Source organism: Salvelinus namaycush, chromosome 8 (assembly GCF_016432855.1).
Source record: "Salvelinus namaycush isolate Seneca chromosome 8, SaNama_1.0, whole genome shotgun sequence".
Classification (NCBI taxonomy): domain Eukaryota; kingdom Metazoa; phylum Chordata; class Actinopteri; order Salmoniformes; family Salmonidae; genus Salvelinus; species Salvelinus namaycush.
In genome coordinates, this window is record NC_052314.1 from 26446519 (window position 1) to 26469081 (window position 22563).

Here is a 22563-nt window from a genome sequence, read left to right on the forward strand (position 1 = left end):
ATACACACGTTCATATACCGTGCCTTCGGAAAGTATTCAGACCCCTTGACTTTTTCCACATTTTGTTACGTTACAGCCTTATTCTAAAATGTATTAAATAGTTTTCCCCCTCATCAATCTACACACAATACCCCATAATGACAAAGCAAAAACAGTTTTTATGAATTTTTGCAAGTGTAAAAAAACAACAAAAAAACATAACATTTACATAGGTATTCAGACCCTTTACTCAGTACTTTGTTGAAGCACCATTGGCAGCGATTACAGCCTTGAGTCTTCTTGGGTATGACGCTACAAGCTTGGCACACCTGTATTTGGGGAGTTTCTCCCATTCTCTGCAGATCCTCTCAATCTCTGTCAGGTTGGATGGGGAGCGTCGCTGCACAGCTATTTTCAGGTCTCTCCAGAGATGTTCGATGGCTTCAAGTCCGGGATCTGTCTGGGCCACTCAAGGACATTCAGAGACTTGTTCCGAAGCTGCTCCTGCGTTGTCTTGGCTTTGTGCTTGGGGTCGTTGTCCTGTTGGAAGGTGAACCTTCGCCCCAATCTGTCAAGGATCTCTCTGTACTTTTCTCCGTTCATCTTTCCCTCGATCCTGACTAATCTCCCAGTCAGTGCCGCTGGAAAGCATTCCCACAGCATGAGGCTGCCACCACCACCATGCTTCACCGTAGGGATGGTGCTTGGTTTCCTCCAGACGTGATGCTTGCCATTCAGGCCAAAGAGTTCAATCTTGGTTTCAGAGAGAATCTTGTTTCTCATGGTCATAGTCCTTTAGGTGCCTTTTGGCAAACTCCAACCGGGCGGTCATGTGCCTTTTTACTGAAGAGTAGCTTCCGTCTGGCCACTCTACCATAAAGGCCTGATTGGTGAAGTGCTGCAGACATGGTTGTCCTTCTGGAAGTTTCTCCCATCTCCATAGAGGAACTCTGGAGCTCTGTCAGAGTGACCATCGGGTTCTTGGTCACCTCCCTGACCCAGGCCCTTTTCCCCCGATTGCTCAGTTGGAGAGTCTTGGTGGTTCCAAACTTCTTCCATTTAATAATGATGGAGGCCACTGTCTTCTTGGCGACCTTCAATGCTGCAGACATTTTTTTGTACCCTTCCCTAGATCTGTGCCTCGACACAATCCTGTCTTGGAGCTCTACGGACAATTCCTTCGACCTAATGGCTTGGTTTTTGCTTTGACATGCACTGTCAACTGTGGGACCTTATATAAACAGGTGTGTGTGTGTGCCTTTCCAAATCAAAATGTGGAAGAAGTCAAGGGGTCTGAATACTTTCCCAATGCACTGTACATATACACCATCAGAACACAGTGTGTACACACACACACATCAGAACACAGACAGCCATACATACACACATATAGATCAGATCCTTTAAGGTTACATTTCCCGAATGCTTTGCAGTGGTAGGGAGATGCTACAGCACAATTGCAAGTTACACTGAACAAAAATATAAACCACATATAAAGTGTTGGTCATGTGGTTCATAAGATTAAATAAATGATCCCAGAAATGTTCCTTACGCACAAAAAGCTTATTTCTCTCAAATTTTGTGCACAAATTTGTTTATCTCCATGTTAGTGAGCATTTCTCCTTTGTCAGGATAATCCATCCACATGAGGTGTGGCATATCAAGAAGCTGATTAAACCGGATGATCATTCCACAGGTGTACCTTGTGCTAGGGACAATTAAAGGCCACTCTAAAGTGGGCAGTGTGCTGTGTGACACAAAAATGTCACAGATGTCTCAAGTTTTGAGGGAGTGTATAATTAGCATGAATGTCTAATGTTCATTTCTCTACCATAAGCCACCTCCAACGTCGTTTTAGAGAATTTGGCAGTACGTCCAACCGGCCTCACAACCGCAGACCCACATGTATGGCGTCGTGTTGGCGAGTGGATTGCTGATGTCAACATTGTGAACAGAGTGCCCCATGGTGGCGGTGCGGTTATTGTATGGGCAGGCATAAGCCACGTAAAACAAACACAATGCATTTTATCGATGGCAATTTGAATGACGAGATCCTGAGGCCCATTGTCGTGCCTGTCATCGGTCGCCATAACCTCATGTTTCAGCATGATAATGGACAACCCCATGTCGCAAGGATCTATACACAATTCCTGGAAGCGAAAAATGTCCCAGTTCTTCCATGGCCTGCATACTCACCACACATGTCACCCATTCACCATGTTTGGGATACTCTGGATCGACGTGTACAACGGTCTTTTCCAGTTCCCGCCAATGTCCAGCAACTTTGCACAGCCATTGAAGAGGAGTGGGATAACATTCCACAGGCCACAATCAACAGCCTGATCAACTCTATGTGAAGGAGATGTGTCGGGCTGCATGAGGCAAATGGTGTTCACACCAGATACTGGCTGGTTTTCTGATCCACACCCCTACCTTTTTTTTTTCAAGGTATCTGTGACCAACAGATGCATATCTGTTTTCCCAGTCATAGGAAATCTATAGATTTGGGCCTTATGATTTTTTTTTATTGACTGATGTCCTTATATGAATTGTAACTGTATAATCTTAGACATTTTTGCATGTTGCATTTTTATATTTTTGTTCAGTATCATTTCCTGTCTTCTAACATTACAAGACAGTCCAGGCAGTTCGGATTTCAAAGTCGCTTAATACAAGACTTTCACATTTACAGCATGTGTGTGTTTTCTCCACAGGTCCCTCTCTGATCCAGCAGCTGTTAGATGACTTCCTCTTCCGAGCATCCCGCATCATCCTGAACACGTCTAACCCCGCCTCCAGCTCCCCCCCCAGCCACGACTTCTTCCCCAAGTGCAGTACGGCCAGCAGTAGACTGGCAGCCTACGAGGTGCTGGTGATGCTGGCAGACAGCTCTGTGGCCAACCTACAGCTCATCACCAGAGAACTGCTGTCCATGCACCACCAGTCAGACCCCTCGCTCAGCAAGGAGTTTGACGTGAGTCTCACACACATTTTTGCTCTGATGCGCGCGCACACACACAGATGGGTGTAACGGTTCACCAAACCCGCCGTTTGGTACGTTTTACGTTCACGTTTCACAATGTTCAGCATTCACAATGTTCCTGACGTTGTCTGTTGTGACTGGATTGTTATGTTGGGCCTCAAGTTTCCACTCTGATGCTGCATTTGTGGGAGGTGGGAGTTTACCAGTTATGAAGTCGTAAATACCAGTTGGATGCATTCATGTGATTTGAACTCTGTTTGAGAAACGCCGATTGGCTAATGGCCAACACACTGCGTCAACCATAAACTAAAAGAACAGCTATCATGCTTGCAAACAAATTATAGAGTTCAAAAACCACATAAATAGATAGCTTTTTCTTATAAATAAGGTCTTGTTGCATTTAACTGCCGAAAATGCTGTTGTACATTTCTTTAGTTGGGGACGTCAGAGGTCAGCATGTGGGTGAAGTGGGTTCTCAGGATGATGTACTAGTTTCCCACTAGTAATTATGAGTTTGACGGCCGTTCAAGTGGATATTTTCCCTCAGTCGTATATGGTAAATTCCCTCTTCCATCTTAGTTACGAACGCACCGTGACACTGCCTCCTTCAGTGCCAGATGGGTACTTGTGACTCATAAAGGGAGCTTGTCTGTAGCATAATACATCTCCTTCCGGGGTAATGTGATAGGCATTAACTGTTAAGTAAGCCCAACACAGTGTACATTGGCCAATTCATGGAAAGCTTTGGCTTGCTTATGTAGAGTGGGTAGTCTACTACCTGTTTGCTAAAATGGGTGCGAGAGGGAACTTCGTAACGTTGGCTCGAGTACTTTCACGAGGTGCTGAAAAAAAAACTATTCTCAACCACAGAGAATAGCCTACCTATCGCTCTTGTAAGTTCTTTGGCTCTGTCACAATCAGCTGCCAAGGGCTGCTTGAATGCAGAGGGGAGGCGATGTGTTGTTTTCTTTGCGTTTCTGTCTTGCTCCGGTATACTGGGGTGATGTCGGCGTAAATGTGTCGACCATATTTGAGGCGTTGTCCATCATCGTTGTACTCTACTGGGAAGCCGAAATGTTCCCAAACGGGAGATTTAAACGATGGTGGTGGGAACGTCCAATCCTGGTTTATCGACCCCAGGACAGTTTGAAATGTGGCAATTAAGATTTGAATTTGGATTACAACGTGTCCATAGGCTCTAGTTGTGTTAACGGAATAGCCTGAAATATCTTTTCAGCTCAGATTTACTGGAGACATTGGCCTACCATGCAGCGTAGGCACAGCCTATAGGTCTAGTGTTTTTATGTTTTTTATGTATTCATTCGGGTGCACAGTGCGGAACAAACGGGGTCTCCGTACCGAACGGTTCTGTATGAATACGTGTGCCGTTACTCCCCTGGTGTGCGTGTAGGACTGAAGCGTTTACAGGTATGTAATGTTTCTACCTTCAGTGTCTAACTCTCTTCTCCTATTCCCTCCTTCCGTGCCCCTCTCCCAGTTCCTCCCGCCGGTGGACAGTCGCTCTGTGTCGGGGTTCGTAGGGTTAAAGAACGGTGGAGCCACCTGCTATATGAATGCTGTTTTCCAGCAGCTGTACATGCAGCCTGGCCTGGCTGAGGCCTTTCTGTCTATAGAGGACGACACGGAGCAGCCAGACGAGAGTGTTTTCTGTCAGGTCCAGTCTCTGTTCGGACACCTGATGGAGAGCAAGCTGCAGTACTACGTCCCTGAGAACTTCTGGAAGGTATCTGAACATGCGCAGTCGCGGACGTGCACACACACTCATTCAAGTACACTACACAGTACATACTCAACTAACTACCCGTGTTTCCTTTGAAAATAACTAATGTTTTTGTTTCTGTAGATCTTTAAGATGTGGAATAAGGAGCTGTATGTACGAGAGCAACAGGATGCTTATGAGTTCTTCACTTCACTGGTGGACCAGTTGGACGAGCACCTTAAGGTTTCACACACTCCACTATTCACATCTACTTATCACACATATTTGTACTATAATGTGACACACACCTTTTATGATTGACATATTGAGATGTTGTCTGTTTTGTTCTTTAGAAAATCGGCCGTGAGCAGATCTTTAAGAACACTTTCCAGGGAATCTTCTCTGATCAGAAGATCTGCAAAGACTGTCCTCACCGGTGAGCTCACACATGCGTGTACACACACACACACACACACACACACACACACACACTCAGCCATCACTTCTAAACCCCTAACTATAACCTCTGACCCCTGATCGTAGATATGAGCGAGAGGAGACGTTTATGGCGCTGAACCTGGGTGTGACTTCGTGTCAGAGTCTGGAGATCTCATTGGACCAGTTCGTCAGGGGGGAGGTGCTAGAAGGAACCAACGCCTACTATTGTGAGAAGTGCAAGGAGAAGGTGTGTGTTAATGTATGCATAAAGAGAATGTGTATTAATGTGTGTGTAAACAGGATGTTTACTAAGTCGATGTCCAGTGTTAGTGTACATGTACATGTACGTTAACTTGGTGTGTGTATCTCTCCAGCGTACCACAGTGAAGCGCACCTGCATAAAGTCCCTGCCCAGTGTTCTCTGTATCCATCTGATGCGTTTCGGCTTCGACTGGGAGAGCGGACGCTCCATCAAATACGACGAGCAGATCAGGTTTCCCTGGGTGCTGAACATGGAGCCCTACACAGTGTCTGGCATGGCTCGTCAGGATGGGGGGGCGGAGGGGGGAGAGGGCCGGGGGGAGGCAGGTGGCTCACCCAGGAAGAAGGTCACTATCTCTGAGAACTACGAGCTGGTGGGAGTCGTAGTCCACAGCGGACAGGCACACGCTGGACATTACTACTCCTTCATAAAGGACCGACGGTGAGAGACTAACAATTAAGTGTTATAAACAAATATCATATTTTTAAGACAAGGAAATTACATTGATCATAAATAGTCATCTTACCATTCTGCTCTCCTCTCCTGTAGGGGAAGTGCTAGAGGAAGGTGGTATAAGTTTAATGACAATGTGGTCGAGGAGTTTGACATGAACGATGAGACACTGGAATACGAATGCTTTGGAGGAGAGTACCGGCCTAAAGTCTACGATCAGTGTAAGTCCTATTTAGGTAGACCAAATAGTGGATGTAAATGGAACATTCGCAGCGCTAACATTTTTAGGGTCCCTCTGGGTAGTGTCCTTGGTCCACTTTTTTTTCAGTTCCTTCTGTACATTAATGACAAACTTATAAAATATCCAACTTAACATCACTTTGTTTGTGTGTAGCTAACCCCTACCCGGATGTGCGGCGGCGGTATTGGAACGCCTACATGTTGTTCTACCAGAGGATCAGTGACCAGAACTCTCCTGTTCTCCCTAAGAAGAGCAGAGTCAGCGTCATGAGGCAAGAGGCAGAAGACCTCACGCTGTGAGTCTCACACACACAGCCTACATACACACACCTCATGCACACACACACACAACTCACACTGTAACCCTCTCTCTTCCATGTAGTTCGGCGCCCTCTAGCCCAGACGTCAGTCCCCAGTCGTCCCCTCGCCCTGCCAGGGCCAACAATGACCGTCTCTCTGTCCTGACCCGCCTCGTACGGAAGGGAGAGAAGAAAGGACTGTTTGTGGAGAAGATGCCTGCAAGGATCTACCAGGTAACTACACTGGACTGGTTCGGTGGACCACATTTTGTAATCAGTCACCTTGCCTGAGACCTGAGGACTTTAAAAAAGCACCCTGTGTTAATGCCTAGGCTTTAGCTCAGTTCGCTAATCAAATGTTATTGGTCACATACACATATTTAGCAGATGTTATTCTGGGTGGAGCGAAATGCTTTTGTTCCTAGCTCCAACAGTGCAGTATAACACTGTCTTGTGGCACACAGACAAACTCCTCTCCCCTTCGCCCTCCATTTCTGTGTTTCTCTCTCTCTCTGTGTCTATGTCTCTCTCTGTGTCTCTCTCTGTCTATACATCTCTATAGATGGTGAGAGATGAGAACCTGAAGTTTATGAAGAACAGAGATGTGTACAACAGCGACTACTTCAACTTCACTCTGTCACTGGCCTCCGTCAACGCGGTATGTGTTTGTGTGTGTGTGTAAGATAAACAGAGACGTGTCTGCATAATTCAAAGTTATGCCTGACTCTTTTAAAACTGTTCTTATAAGGTGTGTGTTTGTGTGTGTTGCAGACAAAGCTGAAGCACCCAGCCTATCAGGCCATGGCCAGAGTCAGTCTCCAGCTAGCAGTCCACTTCCTGTTCCACACCTACCTCCACACCAAAAAGAAGCTGCGGGTGGACACAGAGGAGTGGATGACTACGGTGGAGGTGCTTCTGTCTAAAAGCAGTGAAGCCTGTCACTGGATGGCTCAGTACCTGGTGGGACCTGAGGGACGAGAGATCACCAAGTCAGTACTACTATAATACTGCTATAGTACTGCTATTATACTACTATTGTACTGCTATAATACTACTATTCTACTACTTAGAGCTGTTGCGGTGACCGTATTACCGTCACACCGGCAGTCTTGAGTTATGTGACCATTGAGTCACGGTAATCTCCTCTTATGCACTTTGAACATGTTGGTAGTACCCAGCTCCCTAACGACCGTCAGGTCATAATGGCCTGCTACTCGGGGCTCTATTGTTCCTCTAACCACTCTGACATCAATGCACATGAAATCAGAAATCACATCAAACACTTATCAAAACAGTATCATGCTTTTAAAACTCACCATTAGGCAAAAAATATTTACCTCACTGTGATCAATTTGAAGAAAGAAGTTCAACAACAGGTTGAAACTGAGTGGAGAATGTGGTCGTTGTGGATGTTTCAATGCCAAACGCAGTGACATGGACAGCCCTTTCTAAGGTGATGATTCAGTCCAAGTGTTTAAAATGTTGCATGTAGAACCTTCATTTGCATATTAGAGCTTATGCAAACTCTTTCAAATAGTCAATAGCCTATAGTCGCATCATGAAGCCCATTGTATGTTTTGATTCTGAAGACAGACAGGTTTGTATAATTCAAAACTAAATCTAGAGTATAAGACCTGTTTCAAATGATCACTTTTATGCTCAACGAAACCACTTCATATGCGCACTTGCTCCGGAATGGGATTTTTTATTTATTTAATTATATTCAATTATATTATTCTAACAAAAAAAATCGGATATAAAATAATGGGACTTATAGGCATATCTTTTCTGCAAAATGAACTAGCCTACAGCCTATGGCATGGTGCATATCCAGAAAGCATACATTAGGCCGATTCCTATTCTGTTCTTCTGAAATATATTTTCTTCATATCATAATGTTTCTTTTAGACCAGACTAAAATAAATAATGGATTTATTGTGATGGTGTATATTAAATAGATTTATTCAACTTTTTGAATGTAGATGTTCCAAAGGCGCACATCGCCAGGTGGTAAGGGTAGGTAACAACCCATCTGCCACGCTGATCCTCAACATGGGGGTCCCTCAGGGGTGCGTGCTCAGTCCCTTCACCCATGACTGAATGGCCAAGCACAACTCCCAACACCAAGTTTTCCGACGACACAACAGTGGTAGGCCTGATCACCGACAACGATGAGAAAGCCTATAGGGAGGTGGTCAGAGACGCCAGGATAACATCTCCCTCAACGTGATCAAGACAAAGGAGATGATCGTGGACTACAGGAAAATAAGGGCAGAGCACGCCCCCATTCTAAATCGACAGGGCTGTAGTGGCGCAGGTTGAGGGCTTCCAAGTTCCTTGGTGTCCACATCACCAACGAACGATCATGGTCCAAACACACCAAGACAGTTGTGAAGAGGGCACAACAATGCTTATGGCCCCTCCGGATATTGAAAAGATTCAGCATGGGTCCTCAGATCCTCAAAAGGTTCTACAGCTGAACCATCGAGAGCATCCTGACTGATTGCGTCACCACCTGGTATGGCAACTGCTCGGCCTCCGACCGCAAGGTACTACAGAGGGTAGTGCATACGGCCCAGTACATCACCAAGCTTCCTGCCATCCAGGACCTCTATACCAGGTGGTGTCAGAGGAAGGCCCTAAAAATTGTCAAAGACTCCAGCCATCCTAGTCATAGACTGTTTTGTCTGCTACCGCACGACAAACGGTATCCGGAGCGCCAAGTCCAGGTCCAAGAGGCTTCTTAAGTTTCTACCCCCAAGCCATAAGACTCCTGAACAACTAATCAAATTGCTACCCGGACTATTTCCATTGCCCCCCCCCTCCCATTTTTACGCTGCTGCTACTCTTACAAGGGCTTGTAAGTTAGCATTTCAATGTAAGGTCCACACCTGTTGTATTCGGTGCATGTGACAAATAACATTTGATTTAATTTGTATGTGTAGAGACCTGAAGATGCCAAACAAATATTTGTTAATTAATGGTAAATTGCCAGCATTTCTCTATGGCTGGTCATGCTTTCCTCCTAGCTACCCCAACACCGGCCAACAGCTCCGCCCACCCGCAGCTACTTGCGCGAGCCTCCCCAGCTTCTCCTTCACCCAAATCCAGATAGCAGATGTTCTGAAAGAGCTGCAAAACCTGAACCTGTACAAATCAGCTGGGCTAGACAATCCAGACCCTCTCTTTCTAAAACTATCCGGCGCAATTGTTGCAACCCCTATTACCAGTCTGTTCAACCTCTCTTTCGTATCGTCCGAGATTCCTAAAGATTGGAAAGCTGCCACGGTCATCCCCCTCTTCAAAGGGGGTGACACTCTAGACCCAAACTGTTATAGACCTATATCCGTCCTGCCCTGCCTTTCTAAAGTCTTCGAAAGCCAAGTTAATAAACAGATCACTGACCATTTCGAATCCCACCGTACCTTCTCCGCTGTGCAATCCGGTTTCCGAGCTGGTCACGGGTGCACCTCAGCCACGCTCAAGGTACTAAACGATATCATAACCGCCATCGATAAAAGACAGTACTGTGCAGCTGTCTACATCGACCTGGCCAAGGCTTTCGACTCTGTCAATCACCGTATTCTTATCGGCAGACTCAATGGCCTTGGTTTCTCAAATGACTGCCTCGCCTGGTTCACCAACTAACTCGCAGATAGAGTTCAGTGTGTCAAATCGGAGGGCCTGTTGTCCGGACCTCTGGCAGTCTCTATGGGGGTACCACAGGGTACAATTCTCGGGCCGACTCTTTTCTCTGCATATATCAATGATGTCACTCTTGCTGCGGGTGATTCCCTGATCCACTTCTACGCAGACGACGCCATTCTGTATACATCTGGCCCTTCTTTGGACACTGTGTTAACTAACCTCCAAACGAGCTTCCATGCCATACAACACTCCTTCCGTGGCCTCCAACTGCTCTTAAATGCTAGTAAAACCAAATGCATGCTTTTCAACCATTCGCTACCCGCCCGCCCGACTAGCATCACTACCCTGAACGGTTCTGACCTAGAATATGTTGACAACTACAAATACCTAGGTGTCTGGCTAGACTGTAAACTCTCCTTCCAGACTCATATTAAACATCTCCAATCCAAAATCAAATCTAGAATCGGCTTTCTATTTCGCATCAAAGCCTCCTTCACTCACGCCGCCAAACTTACCCTAGTAAAACTGACTATCCTACCGATCCTCGACTTCGGTGATGTCATCTACAAAATAGCTTCCAATACTCTACTCGGCAAACTGGATGCAGTCTATCACAGTGCCATCCGTTTTGTTACCAAAGCCCCTTATACCACCCACCACTGCAACCTGTATGCTCTCGTCGGCTGGCCCTCGCTACATATTCGTCGCCAGACCCACTGGCTCCAGGTCATCTATAAGTCTATGTTAGGTAAAGCTCCGCCTTATCTCAGCTCACTGGTCACGATAACAACACCCATCCGTAGCACGTGCTCCCGCAGGTATATCTCACTAGTCATCCCCAAAGCCAACACCTCCTTTGGCCGACTTTCCTTCCAGTTCTCTGCTGCCAGTGACTGGAACTAATTGCCAAAATCACTGAAGCTGGAGACTTATATTTACCTCAGTAACTTTAAACATCAGCAATGTGAGCAGCTAACCGATCGCTGCAGCTGTAAATAGTCCATCTGTAAATAGCCCACCCAATCTACCTACCTCATCCCCATATTGTTTTTATTTACTTTTCTGCTCTTTTGCACACCAGTATCTCTACTTGCACATCATCTCCTCATTTATCACTCCAGTGTTAATCTGCTAAATTGTAATTACTTCGCTGCTATGGCCTATTTATTGCCTACCTCCTCACGCCATTTGCACACACTGTATATAGACTTTCTTTTTTTTCTATTGTGTTATTGACTACGCTTGTTTATTCCATGTGTCGCACTGCTTTGCTTTATCTTGGCCAGGTCGCAGTTGTAAATGAGAACTTGTTCTCAACTAGCTTACCTGGTTAAATAAAGGTGAAATCATTTATTTATTTTAAATACTATAATACTACTACTCTACACAGAACCACTGTAGTACTACTACTTATATCTTACATTTCTACTCATCAATCTAACTGATCTTCTCTTTCTCTCCCTCACCTCTTCTTTTTCTCTCTTCCCCCCTTCCAGAGTGTGTCTGTTGGAGTGTGGGGTGAGGGAGGTGAGGGTCGTAGTGGCAGCCATCTTGGAGAAGACCTTAGAGAGTGCGCTCCACTTCGCTGACTCTGGATTAGACAGCCTGACCGACGCGCTCCTCTCCCTATTGGACAAAGACGTTCCTGAGAACGTCAAACACTGCAACCAATACTTCAGCCTCTTCAGCAACTTTGCTCAGAGAGGCTCTGGTCCGTGCCATTTGTTGTTGAAACACTCAGCGTATCGCAGGATGCTCATCTTTCTCCTCGGACCCAACAGACAGAACAACCAGGTACTCACAGCACACACACTCAATTCTTACTCCGCTGCAGAGAAATGCATATGACAGGATGTTGTTGTTGATGGTTCTGGAAGTGAATTACTTTTTTTCCCACTCTCTCTCTCTGTCCCTCGCTCCCTGTTCCTGTGATTCCTTCTCCCACTCTAGAATCGGAGGTGGAGTCCAGCCCAGGCCAGAGAGTTCCTGCACCTCCACTCCACTCTGGCCCTGATGACTCTCTACTCAGACCTCAACACACAGCACACACATGGTAACACACTCGCCTTACCGCAGTTAGGATGGTTCCATAATACGCTGATGTGTGTAACCTGATGTGATTGTGTGTGTTTCTCAGATCAAGGTGTGTGTAAGCTGATTGTGAGCAGTATCCCTGCCTCCTCCCGCCTCCTCCCCCTCAACGCTGACATCATGGCCTCGCTCTTCAGCCCCGAGGGACAGCCTTACCTGCTAGAGGTAACATACACACGGTCTCACACACACGCACACTGAGGAGTATTTCTGTCTGTAATAAAGCCCTATTGTGGGGGAAAACTCATTCTGATTGGCTTGGACCGGCTCCCCAGTGGGTGCCCTCCCAGGCCCATCCATAGCTGCGCCCCTGCCCAGTCATGTGAAATCCATAGATTAGTGCCTAATGAATTTATTTCAATTGACTTATTTCCTTTATATGAACTGTAACCCAGTAAAATCGTTGAAATTGTAATATTTTTGTTCAGTGTATATGGAAGAGGCAGTTATATATTTTGTTTGTCTCTGTGGCTGTAGGTGATGTTTGCGATGCGGGAGTTGTCAGGCCCTCTGACTGTGCTGATAGAGATGGTGACGTACTGCTCCTTCTGTAACGAACCCTTCTCCCTCGGAGTACTACAGCTGCTCAAGGTAAGAACTACCAGTTCTGAACAAATCCATTTCCACAGATGACTCCAAATCCCAGCACAAAACACATCATTACTATTCTGATCTGTGTGTGTGTGTGTACATTTATGTATATAGACCCAGTTGGAGACCGCTCCACCCCATGAGTTGAAGAACGTGTTCCAGCTGCTGCAAGAGCTGCTGGTGAGTGACCGCTGTCAATCAAACCTGTCTGTGCATTAGGGTTGAGCGATTAACAGAAAATAATTTGTTTGGGATGGGGAATCCATGCCCCGACGAGGCGGTGTAATACACACGGTGTAACGTGTGTTCTCAGGTGGTAGAGGACGCTCTCCAGACCCAGAGACTGAAGTACGCCTTTGAGTCAGAGAAAGGCCTGCTAGGTAGGCTACCTTCCACTGGAAGTGTGTGCAGGGCGTGTGTATTTGTAAGGCGTGTGCAGGGCGTGTGTATTTGTAAGGCGTGTGCAGGGCGTATGTATTTGTAAGGCGTGTGCAGGGCGTGTGTATTTGTAAGGCGTGTGCAGGGCGTGTGTATTTGTAAGGCGTGTGTATTTGTAAGGCGTGTGGAGAGCGTAAGTGTGTGTGATACTCTTCTCTTGTTTGCAGCATTGATGCACCAGAGTAACAACGTGGACAGCAGCCGCTGCTACCAGTGTGTCAAGTTCCTGGTTACCCTGGCACAGAAGTGAGTTCCTCCAGAGACCAGGAAATATGTTCATGTCGCCACCCTTTTGGCTCAGGCTCAAAATATTGAATGGAAGTAGATTTGAACGTTGCAGCAAGTACATGAAAGTAACAAAGAAATTTCAGTTCAGTTAAAACCTCTAATTTCATACTTCCTGATTTCACATCAAGTGTTTGTCTGTCTCTTTCTCCAGGTGTCCTCCTGCTAAGGACTATTTTAAAGATCTGTCTGGTCACTGGAGCTGGGCAGTGCAGTGGTTGCAGAAAAAGGCAAGCATCAAGCACACAATTTCAGACGTGTGTGTGTGTAGAGTATGGGTTAGTGTAACAGTGTGTGTTTCTCTGTCAGATGTCAGAACACTACTGGACTCCTCAGAGCAACGTGTCCAATGAGACGTCTACAGCCAAAACGTTCCAGCGCACCATCTCAGCCCAGGACACGCTGGCCTACGCCACAGCACTGCTCAACGAGAAGGAGCCATCTGGCAGCAGCAACGGCTCTGACGGCAGCCCAGCCAACGAGAACGCAGACCGCAGCCTCCGACAGGTACAGCTTCACAGAGAGGTAGCAAGTATGAAGAGCTCAATAGCGGTCCTAGAATAGAGACTTGTCACTTCTCAGGACTGGGTTGAGCTCAAAATCTTGGCTGGAGAGTTTTGTATGAATCGGTTTCATAAAGATCTCTTACTCTGAGATGTCACGTCTCCTGTAATCTCTCTCTCCCCTCTCTCTATATCTCAGGGTTCCGAGTCTCCCATGATGCTCGGTGATTCAAAGAGTGATCTGGAGGATGTCGACCCTTAGCTCCTCCTACCAGACACAATCCCTCCAATGGAGAGAAGGCTCCAGACAGCCAATCAAAAGACTGCTTTTCACCTCTGATTGGCCAGAGTTTTGAGGGAGAGGCCCGCTACAGCCTGGTCGGCGGAGCGACAAAGGATGCGTGAAATATCTTGAGTGACTTCCGGCCAGACTAATGGAATCAGAGCTGGAGGAGAGTTTACAGACCAGACTAATGGAATCAGAGCTGGAGGAGAGTTTACAGACCAGACTAATGGAATCAGAGCTGGAGGAGAGTTTACAGACCAGACTAATGGAATCAGAGCTGGAGGAGAGTTTCGAGACCAGACTAATTGAATCGGAGCTGGAGGAGAGTTTTGAGACCAGACTAATGGGTTACAGTGCAGTTTATTATTTTACTGGCTGAGTCAGAAATGTCACCCCTTTGCCTTTGTAGTTCACTACTTTTGGCCAAAGGTTCAGTGACAGCTAGTGGTACTATACTGTATAGGCAAAAGGGTGTCATTTCAGGTGTAGCCACTATTGTCTCACAAGGAAGGGATGGGTTTGTTTTGTAAGTTGTTGCTCATATTTGCCAATGTAACTAAACAGACCATATTCGTTATTGTAAAGATCTGTTCGATAGCTGTAATTTGAAATGTAAGATACTATTTTAAAGTCTCCTGTGCTCCACTCTGTAGAGGTGTGTATGTGTGAGCCCGCGGTATGACCTGCTCTGGAAGAACACACACACACACATGCACACACATATGTTTAACCAGGGTTTTTAAGTATGCACTTTATAGTCCACCCCAGCCTATAGTGGAGTAGAGCAACAGTGATCAGGTCCGCTAGAGCAGCTTAACCATCCTCAACACACACACCATCACACGCACCTGTCTTTCTTTTGGTGTTAGCACTTCTTATCACATCAAACTGAGTTTTCAGCTTCTTACACACACACACACACACACAGTACACATAGCCGATGCCATCGTAGAGAACACGGGCTCCTATGGCTATGTCTGTTGCTCCGGTAACCACAGTGGTATCTAGGATGACGCAGTCTACGGAGGATTCTAGAACACGAACGGAACCAAGCCAACCAACCATTCAGCGCTCTCCCTTCCCCTACAGCGAACCACAGCGCTGGATTTTAGGTATTTTAATTTCTTTGTTTTTGGTTTCTTCTGACGTCACTGTACTCATGCCTTATGCCACCACCACTGCCCTGTGACACACACACACACACACACACACACACACACACCAGAGAGAAGGTCATCGTGCCACCCAGAGGAGAGATCAGGAGCAAGTTTTACTTTGGGTGCCAATGAAATACACACACTGTCTTCCCCTCTTTTTTATTTATATATATATATATATATATATACACACACACACCATACTCTGTGCTTTATCATTATTATTTGGCGCTGGGTTTTTCTTTTTTTGCCTTTTTATCTTTGTCTGTTCAGGTTTGCCTTTGAACACAGAGGGGCATAACCTCTGACCCCTAAGCTCTGATACCAAACCCCACCCCACCTGGACCTCTTGACCTAACCCAACTCCTGGGAGAATTCTAGTGCCTTCATCTCCCAACTCCCCTCACCTCTCTGAAATCAAATTTTATTGGTCACATACATGTGTTTAGCAGATGTTTTTGTGGGTGTAGTGAAATGCAAAGTTTCCTAAGAGCTCGAAGCGAGGCATCCCTCTGTCGGCGCCATTTTTAACATCCCTCCTCCCCCTCACACTTCTCACCCTTGTCCATCTCGCACCAATCCCCTACCTGGCAACAGATGACTTGCTATAATGAACTGTGTGTATGTTACCATGCTGCGTATTGACCAGCAGACTGACCGGGCCCTCGTCCTGGTCTTAGAAGGCTTTCAGGTGTGTTCTAGGTCTGGTGTGCCAGTGACACAGCACTCCTCACTCAGACCCTACTGCTCAGTTTGACCCTCAACAGCACCTGTAGTACTTCTCAGAACAGTACCAACCAATCAATAATTTATTTGTATCTGTGGTGTGTAGTGAGGGGGTTAAGGGGGGGATGGAATTACGGAATGACATGGATCCAGGTTTTTATTCTGTCTCATTCTGCTTTGAGCGTCACTCCTGCTGAAGGCCAGTCCGAGGCAGGACCATTCATGTTGAAACCCAGTTTTCATTTGTACATCAGTTTGATTATGGGGAAATTTGATATAAAATAAACTGGAATGCCCAACTTTTTTGTAAACCTTGTCTTGTTCTTTGTGTGTCTGTGAAACAGGAGTGATCACAGTAAAATATAAAATCCATAAAAGATGTTTATTTCAGGTCAAGCCAGGTGTAGTATGGGACAGCTGTGGGAAGAGTGGAGCTGGAGGACCAGAGGGACAGACAGGGCAGGGCTGACCTTGTTATCATGGAAACCAGCCAGTGTAACTCTGAGAGAGAGAGAGAGAGAGAGAGAGAAGGGGGAGATACGTCAGTCTTGTATCTCAATGCTCCATCACATAAATATACATTCATGATCACATTACTTCCTGGTAATACTACATATTAGTATATTACTGGAGTGTGTGTATACAGCACCTGATGTTTTTCTCCCCTGCAGCAGCATCCATGCTGTCCTTGGCTCCCCTCTCCTCCAAGCTCTGAGAGATCAACACCACCTGACACACAGAAACACAGATTTAATGACCATGTTTGTTTATTCCATGCACACTCATTCTGTGTTTATTATGGCTCTGGGAGAGACCGAGTGGAGACAGACCGCACGTCCTGCTACTATACTGAACAAAAATATAAATGTAACATGCTACAATTTCAAAGATTTTACTGAGTTAGTTTGGAGAAGGAAATCAGTCAATTGAAATAAATGAATTAGGCCCTAATCTATGGATTTCACATGACTGGCAGGGGCGCAGCCATGGGTGGGAGTAGGCCATCCCACTGGGGATCCAGGCCCAGCCAATCAGAATGATTGGGCTTTATGAAAGGGCTTTATCAAAGACAGAAATACTCCTTAGCACCCTCAGATGATCCTGCAGGTGAAGAAGCCGGATGTGGAGGTCCTGGGCTGGCGTGGTTACACATGGTCTGCGGTTGTACGGCCGGTTGGATGTACTGCCAAATGCTCTAAAATTACATTGGAGGCGGCTTATGGTAGAGAAATGAACATTCAATTCGCTGGCAACAGCTCTATTGAACATTTCCGCAGTCAGCATGCCAATTGTACACTCCCTCAAAACTTGAGATGTCTGTGTGTGTGTGACAAAACTGCACATTTTAGAGAGTCCTTTTATTGTCCCCATGATCATACTGTTTAATCATCTTCTTGATATGCCACACCTGTTAGGGGGATGGATGATCTAGAAAAGGAGAAATAATCACTAACAGGGATGTAAACATGCATATGGAACATTTCTGGGATCTTTTCTTTCAGCTCATGAACATGGTACCAACACTTTACATGTTACGTTCATAGTTTTGTTCAGTATAAATCACAGTTGTCCAAACCACCATCCTGTTCAACACACACACTAATACTTTATCTCTTTCATACACAGATGTAAGGTGGTTCGTGATTGCTTGATTGATAACCTTACCTGGGACCTGAAGACTTGCGTTGGCTGGCTCCCTGAGGTAAGTTTAAACTTGAACATACACACACACCTGTCCTTACCTTAGGGTAGCACTGGCAGAGGCTCCACGCGGTGCCAAGGGTGACCATGATGATCCCCAGAGAGCAGAGTGTTGCGTAGATGTGAGGTCGCTCCTGAGTCATAACGAAAAGACCGACTAACAACACACACATCCCCGCCGCGATCAGACCATACCGGTACGGCTTACCCTCCGCCATGCGACCCTGACCAATGAAGTCTGAACCAAACCCACTCCCCCTTACTATGTAGCTTAGCTAAGGCTATGTTATGCTCTGGGTCAGATACTACTGAAGGTGAGGGAGAGAAGGAGGTTCAAGATTTGTAATTCAGCAACAGAGTTCCACTCTGTTGGTTATTACAGCCTGCAGACAGAATAAGGTGTGTGCATGTGGACGTTTATAAGTATACTTGTGGGGACCAGAAGTCCCCACAAGAATAGTAAACAAACAAAAATCTGACCAACTGGGGACATTTTGTTAGTCCCCACAAGGTCAAATGCTATTTCTAGGGTTAGGTTTTTGGGTTAGGGTTAGGGAAAATAGAATTTTGAATGGGACTGAATTGTTTGTCCCAACAAGGTCAGTTATACAAGACTGTGTGTGTGTGGTTTTAAACAAGTACAGTTCTGACAAGTGGGGATATTTTGCCAGTTCTCACAAGGAAAAATGCTATTTAAGGCTTAGGGTTAGTTTAAGGGTTAGGTAAGGGAAACTATGATTTTGAATGGGAATCAATTGTTTGGTCCCCACAAGAATAATACAACGTTTGTGTGTGGTGGCCAGTGGTGGGTCACATTGTCCTACCTCCAGTTCTACTTTAAGTAAATGCTTTCTCAAGGAGAGATGAAGGGGAGAAGGCTGTCATGGTGCCTCTGCTAGGAGGCCCACAACTCCTCCTTCTCCACCGTCCTATTTTCCTCTCCCTTTTATCTCTCTCTCTCTCTCTCTCTCTCCTTAAAAGCATTTACTTCAAGTGTAAATGAGGTTAGAACATAACAAAGAAACTGAGCAAACATACAGTGCATTCGGAAAGTATTCAGACCCCTTCACTTTTTCCACATTCTGTTACGTTACAGCCTTGTTCTAAAATGTATTAAATATTTTTTCCCTCATCAATCTACACACAATACCCCGTAATGACAAAGTGAAAACAGGTTTCAGAATTTTTTGCACATTTATTTAAAAAAAACTGAAATACCTTACTTACATAGGTATTCAGACCCTTTGGTATGAGACTCGACATTGAGCTCAGGTGCATCCTGTTTCCATTGATCATCCTTGAGATGTTTCTACAACTTGATTGGAGTCCACCTGTGGTAAATTCAATTGATTGACATGATTTGGAAAGGCACACACCTGTCTATATAAGGTCCCACAGTTGACAGTGAATGTCAGAGCAAAAACCAAGCCATTAGGTCAAAGGAATTGTCCGTAGAGCTCCGAGACAGGATTGTGTCGAGGCACAGTTCTGGAGAAGGGTACCAAAAAATGTTTTAAGCATTGAAGGTCCCCAAGAACACAGTGGCCTCCATCATTCTTAAATTTAAGAAGTTTGGAACGACAAAGACTCTTCCTACAGCTGGCCGCCTGGCCAAACTGAGCCATCGGGGGAGAAGGGCCTTAGTCAAGGAGGTGACCAAGAACCCGATGGTCACACTGACAGAGCTCCAGAGTTCCTCTGTGGAGATGGGAGAACCTTCCAGAAGGACAACCATCTCTGCAGCACTCAACCAATCAGGGTTTTATGGTGGAGTGGTCAGACAGAAGCCACTCCTCAGTAAAAGGCACATGACAGCCCGCTTGGAATTTGCCAAAAGGCACCTAAAGGACTATCAGACCATGAGAAACAAGATTCTTTGGCCTGAATACCAAGCGTCACCTCTGGAGGAGACCTGGCACCAGCCCTACGGTGAAGCATGGTGGTGGCAGCCTCATGCTGTGGGGATGTTTTTCAACGGCAGGGACTGGGAGACTAGTCAGGATCGAGGGAAAGATGAACGGAGCAAAGTACAGAGCGATCCTTGAGGAAAACCTGCACCAGAGCGCTCAGGCCCTAGACTGGAGGCGAAGGTTCACCTTCCAACCAGACAACGACCCTAAGCACACAGCCAAGACAACGCAGGAATGGCTTCGGGACAAGTATCTAAATGTCCTTGAGTGGCCCAGCCAGAGCCCGGACTTGAACCCGAACGAAAATCTCTGGAGAGACCTGAAAATAGCTGTGCAACGACGCTCCCCATTCAACCTGAGAGTTTGAGAGGATCTGCAGAGAAGAATGGGAGCAACTCCCCAAATACAGGTGTGCCAAGCTTGTAGCGTCAAACCCAAGAAGACTCAAGGCTGTAATCGCTGCCAAAGGTGCTTCAACAAAGTACTGAGTAAAGGGTCTGAATACTTATGTAAATGTATTCCGTTTTTTTTATACATTTGGTCAAAATCTTTAAAAACCTGTTTGTCATTATGGGGTATTGTGTGTAGATTGATGAGGGTAAAAAAACAATTTAATCAATTTTAGAATAAGGCGGTAACGTACCAAAATGTAGAAAAAGTCAAGGGGTCTGAATACTTTCGAATGCACGGTATGCTATAACAATACCTTAACACTCACAACTGAGACACAAACAACTGAGATCTTTGGTTATTAATTTACTAAAGTTGATCATGACATCCCATTTTAAAAAATGAAGAGAGAGGAAAAAAAAACTGTTACAAGCGTTTACTACTGTAACAAGGCACTTCTGGTTGAAATCATCTCTGCCCAAATTGTATTACATTGTCAAAAAAGCAAATCAGTGAAAATGATATTCATTTTAATATTGTACCTGTAAACCCACCAAAGGAAAAAAAATATGAGAATCAGTGGTGCATACAAGACCACAGAAGCACACACACTCGCTACATCGCACTCACTCACACATACATACATACACACACACACCTTCTCACTCACACTAGGGAATGACACTTAACTCCCTCCACAGTCACAGCACACAGCTAATGGAGTCCAAGGCCGCAAGAAAGTCCGATTGGGGTTTTAAAGGCTGGCTCCATTGAGACTGGTAGTGAAGGCTTAGTGCTGGCGGTGTGCTGGGCTTGTCGCCTGGTGTAGCACGATGCCACTAAAAAGTCCAAATATATGGCTGCCGGGCAGTCTTAAACTAAAAAGTAACAGCAGCAACAACAATTTTAGGTGGTGTAAAGTTGAAAAAAGTATTTATTTGTAAATGACTTAATAGGAGTGCAGTGTATTACGCTGTAGTAGTCTTAATAGTAGCAATATAACGCACTCATTCTTCAAACAAGTATGTAAACAATGTTGGTGGGTTCAACCCCTTACTGCCTCTGCGTTCCCCTCCATTCCTGAACAATGTCTCTCCCAGCACGGGTGTGCTTTATTTAGCTCACTGTGTAATGGCAGCAAGGGAATACACCAGAGTCAAAGAACAGTAGTCCCATCCTAGCCCTCAGAGGTCAGAAGGACCTCGGCTCTTCATGACAGAGTCGTAGGAGGGGGGTGCCTCCAGGTCCCAGGGAGGAGGGGTGGGGGGCAAGGGGAGGGGTAGAGAGGGGGTCACTTGCACAGAGTCCTCTGACATCTCTCTACGTATCCGGTCCAACCTCCTAGGGAGAGAGAGACGGATTATAAAGTATCTTGACATATAGTGACAAACTCCCATGTCGTTCAAATTGCATTGTTTCATTGTCTCCTGTCCATCCTGCTCACTGTTATTGACCGTTAATTAACAAACACATTTAGCATCTCCAGGCCTTCACGCATACAAGCCGCTGATGCGCACCTTTGGAACATCTACATTTTTTAAAAGTATAATAAATCAATTTAATACACAACATCACAATAAATAAATAATTTATTTTAGTCAGGTCTACAGAAACATTATGATATGGATATAATTGATTTAATTAGAACAGAATATGAGTTGGCCTACTATATGTTATCTGGCTATGTGCCATGCCATAGGCTTGTTCATTTAGCAGGTAAGATATGCTTGTAAATCCCGTGCCATTATTTTTATATTATACGATTTTATAGTAAAAATATAATTGATAATAGCTGAATAAAATAAAGGATATTTTTCCCATTCTGGAGCAATTGCGCATATTAAGTGACTATATTGAGCATAAAAGTGATCATTTGAAACAGGTCCTATATGCTAGATTTAGAGATTTGGCAACTTTAATTGTGAATGATACAACCTTAGAAATCAAAACAGAAACTCAGCAAAAACAGAAACGTCCTCTCACTGTCAACTGCGTTCATTTTCAGCAAACTTAACATGTGTAAATATTTGTATGACCATAACAAGATTCAACAACTGAGACATAAACTGAACAAGTTCCACAGAGGGCCCTAGCCCTCACCCTCCGATCCAACAGGTCCCAGACGTGCTCAATGGCATTGAGATCCGGGCTCTTCGCTGGCCATGGCAGAACACTGACATTCCTGTCTTGCAGGAAATCACTCACAGAACGAATAGTATGGCTGGTGGCATTGTCCTGCTTGAGGGTCATGTCAGGATGAGCCTGCAGGAAGGGTACCACATGAGGGAGGAGGATGTCTTCCCTGTAACGCACAGCGTTGAGATTGCCTGCAATGACAACAAGCTCAGTCCGATGACGCTGTGACACACCGCCCTAGACCATGACGGACCCTCCAACTCCAAATCGATCCCGCTCCAGAGTACAGGCCTCGGTGTAACGCTCATTCCTTCAACGATAAACGCG

General features: G+C 45.5%; 2 protein-coding genes across 2 annotated transcripts in view; one reads left to right on the forward strand and one right to left on the reverse strand.

The window, feature by feature from the left end:
• The window catches only part of LOC120052564 (ubiquitin carboxyl-terminal hydrolase 24-like), a 47284-nt gene extending 30874 nt beyond the window's left edge, over positions 1 to 16410 (forward strand). The window contains exons 34-54 of the mRNA XM_038999547.1: positions 2694 to 2953; positions 4461 to 4706; positions 4827 to 4925; positions 5036 to 5118; positions 5226 to 5367; positions 5495 to 5823; positions 5932 to 6056; positions 6230 to 6371; positions 6458 to 6608; positions 6937 to 7032; positions 7146 to 7363; positions 11519 to 11816; positions 11973 to 12075; positions 12160 to 12278; positions 12591 to 12704; positions 12819 to 12884; positions 13018 to 13084; positions 13310 to 13388; positions 13582 to 13657; positions 13737 to 13934; positions 14130 to 16410. Coding sequence (XP_038855475.1) covers positions 2694 to 2953; positions 4461 to 4706; positions 4827 to 4925; positions 5036 to 5118; positions 5226 to 5367; positions 5495 to 5823; positions 5932 to 6056; positions 6230 to 6371; positions 6458 to 6608; positions 6937 to 7032; positions 7146 to 7363; positions 11519 to 11816; positions 11973 to 12075; positions 12160 to 12278; positions 12591 to 12704; positions 12819 to 12884; positions 13018 to 13084; positions 13310 to 13388; positions 13582 to 13657; positions 13737 to 13934; positions 14130 to 14192 — 3074 coding nt within the window. The 3' untranslated portion in view covers positions 14193 to 16410. The remainder of the gene's footprint in view (positions 1 to 2693; positions 2954 to 4460; positions 4707 to 4826; positions 4926 to 5035; positions 5119 to 5225; positions 5368 to 5494; positions 5824 to 5931; positions 6057 to 6229; positions 6372 to 6457; positions 6609 to 6936; positions 7033 to 7145; positions 7364 to 11518; positions 11817 to 11972; positions 12076 to 12159; positions 12279 to 12590; positions 12705 to 12818; positions 12885 to 13017; positions 13085 to 13309; positions 13389 to 13581; positions 13658 to 13736; positions 13935 to 14129) is intronic.
• An 81-nt stretch (positions 16411 to 16491) lies between these two features.
• bsnd (barttin CLCNK type accessory subunit beta) lies at positions 16492 to 18117 on the reverse strand. Its single transcript, XM_038998937.1, has 3 exons — positions 17842 to 18117; positions 16749 to 16828; positions 16492 to 16600 (listed from the first exon to the last, which is right to left on the reverse strand). Exons 1-3 carry the CDS (start codon positions 18016 to 18018, stop codon positions 16492 to 16494), a joined length of 366 nt encoding a protein of 121 aa, XP_038854865.1. The 5' UTR covers positions 18019 to 18117.
• Between the last annotated feature and the right edge of the window lie 4446 nt (positions 18118 to 22563).

Coding starts and splice junctions, on each gene's coding strand:
- bsnd (XM_038998937.1), bottom strand. CDS start 18,018: ATGGCGGAGGGTAAGCCGTACCGGTATGGTCTGATCGCGGCGGGGATG. Junction 16,829..17,841: donor TCTGCCAGTGCTACCCTAAG/GTAAGGACAGGT, acceptor TCTGTGTGTCAG/GTGGTGTTGATCTCTCAGAG. Junction 16,601..16,748: donor GCAGGGGAGAAAAACATCAG/GTGCTGTATACA, acceptor TCTCTCTCTCAG/AGTTACACTGGCTGGTTTCC.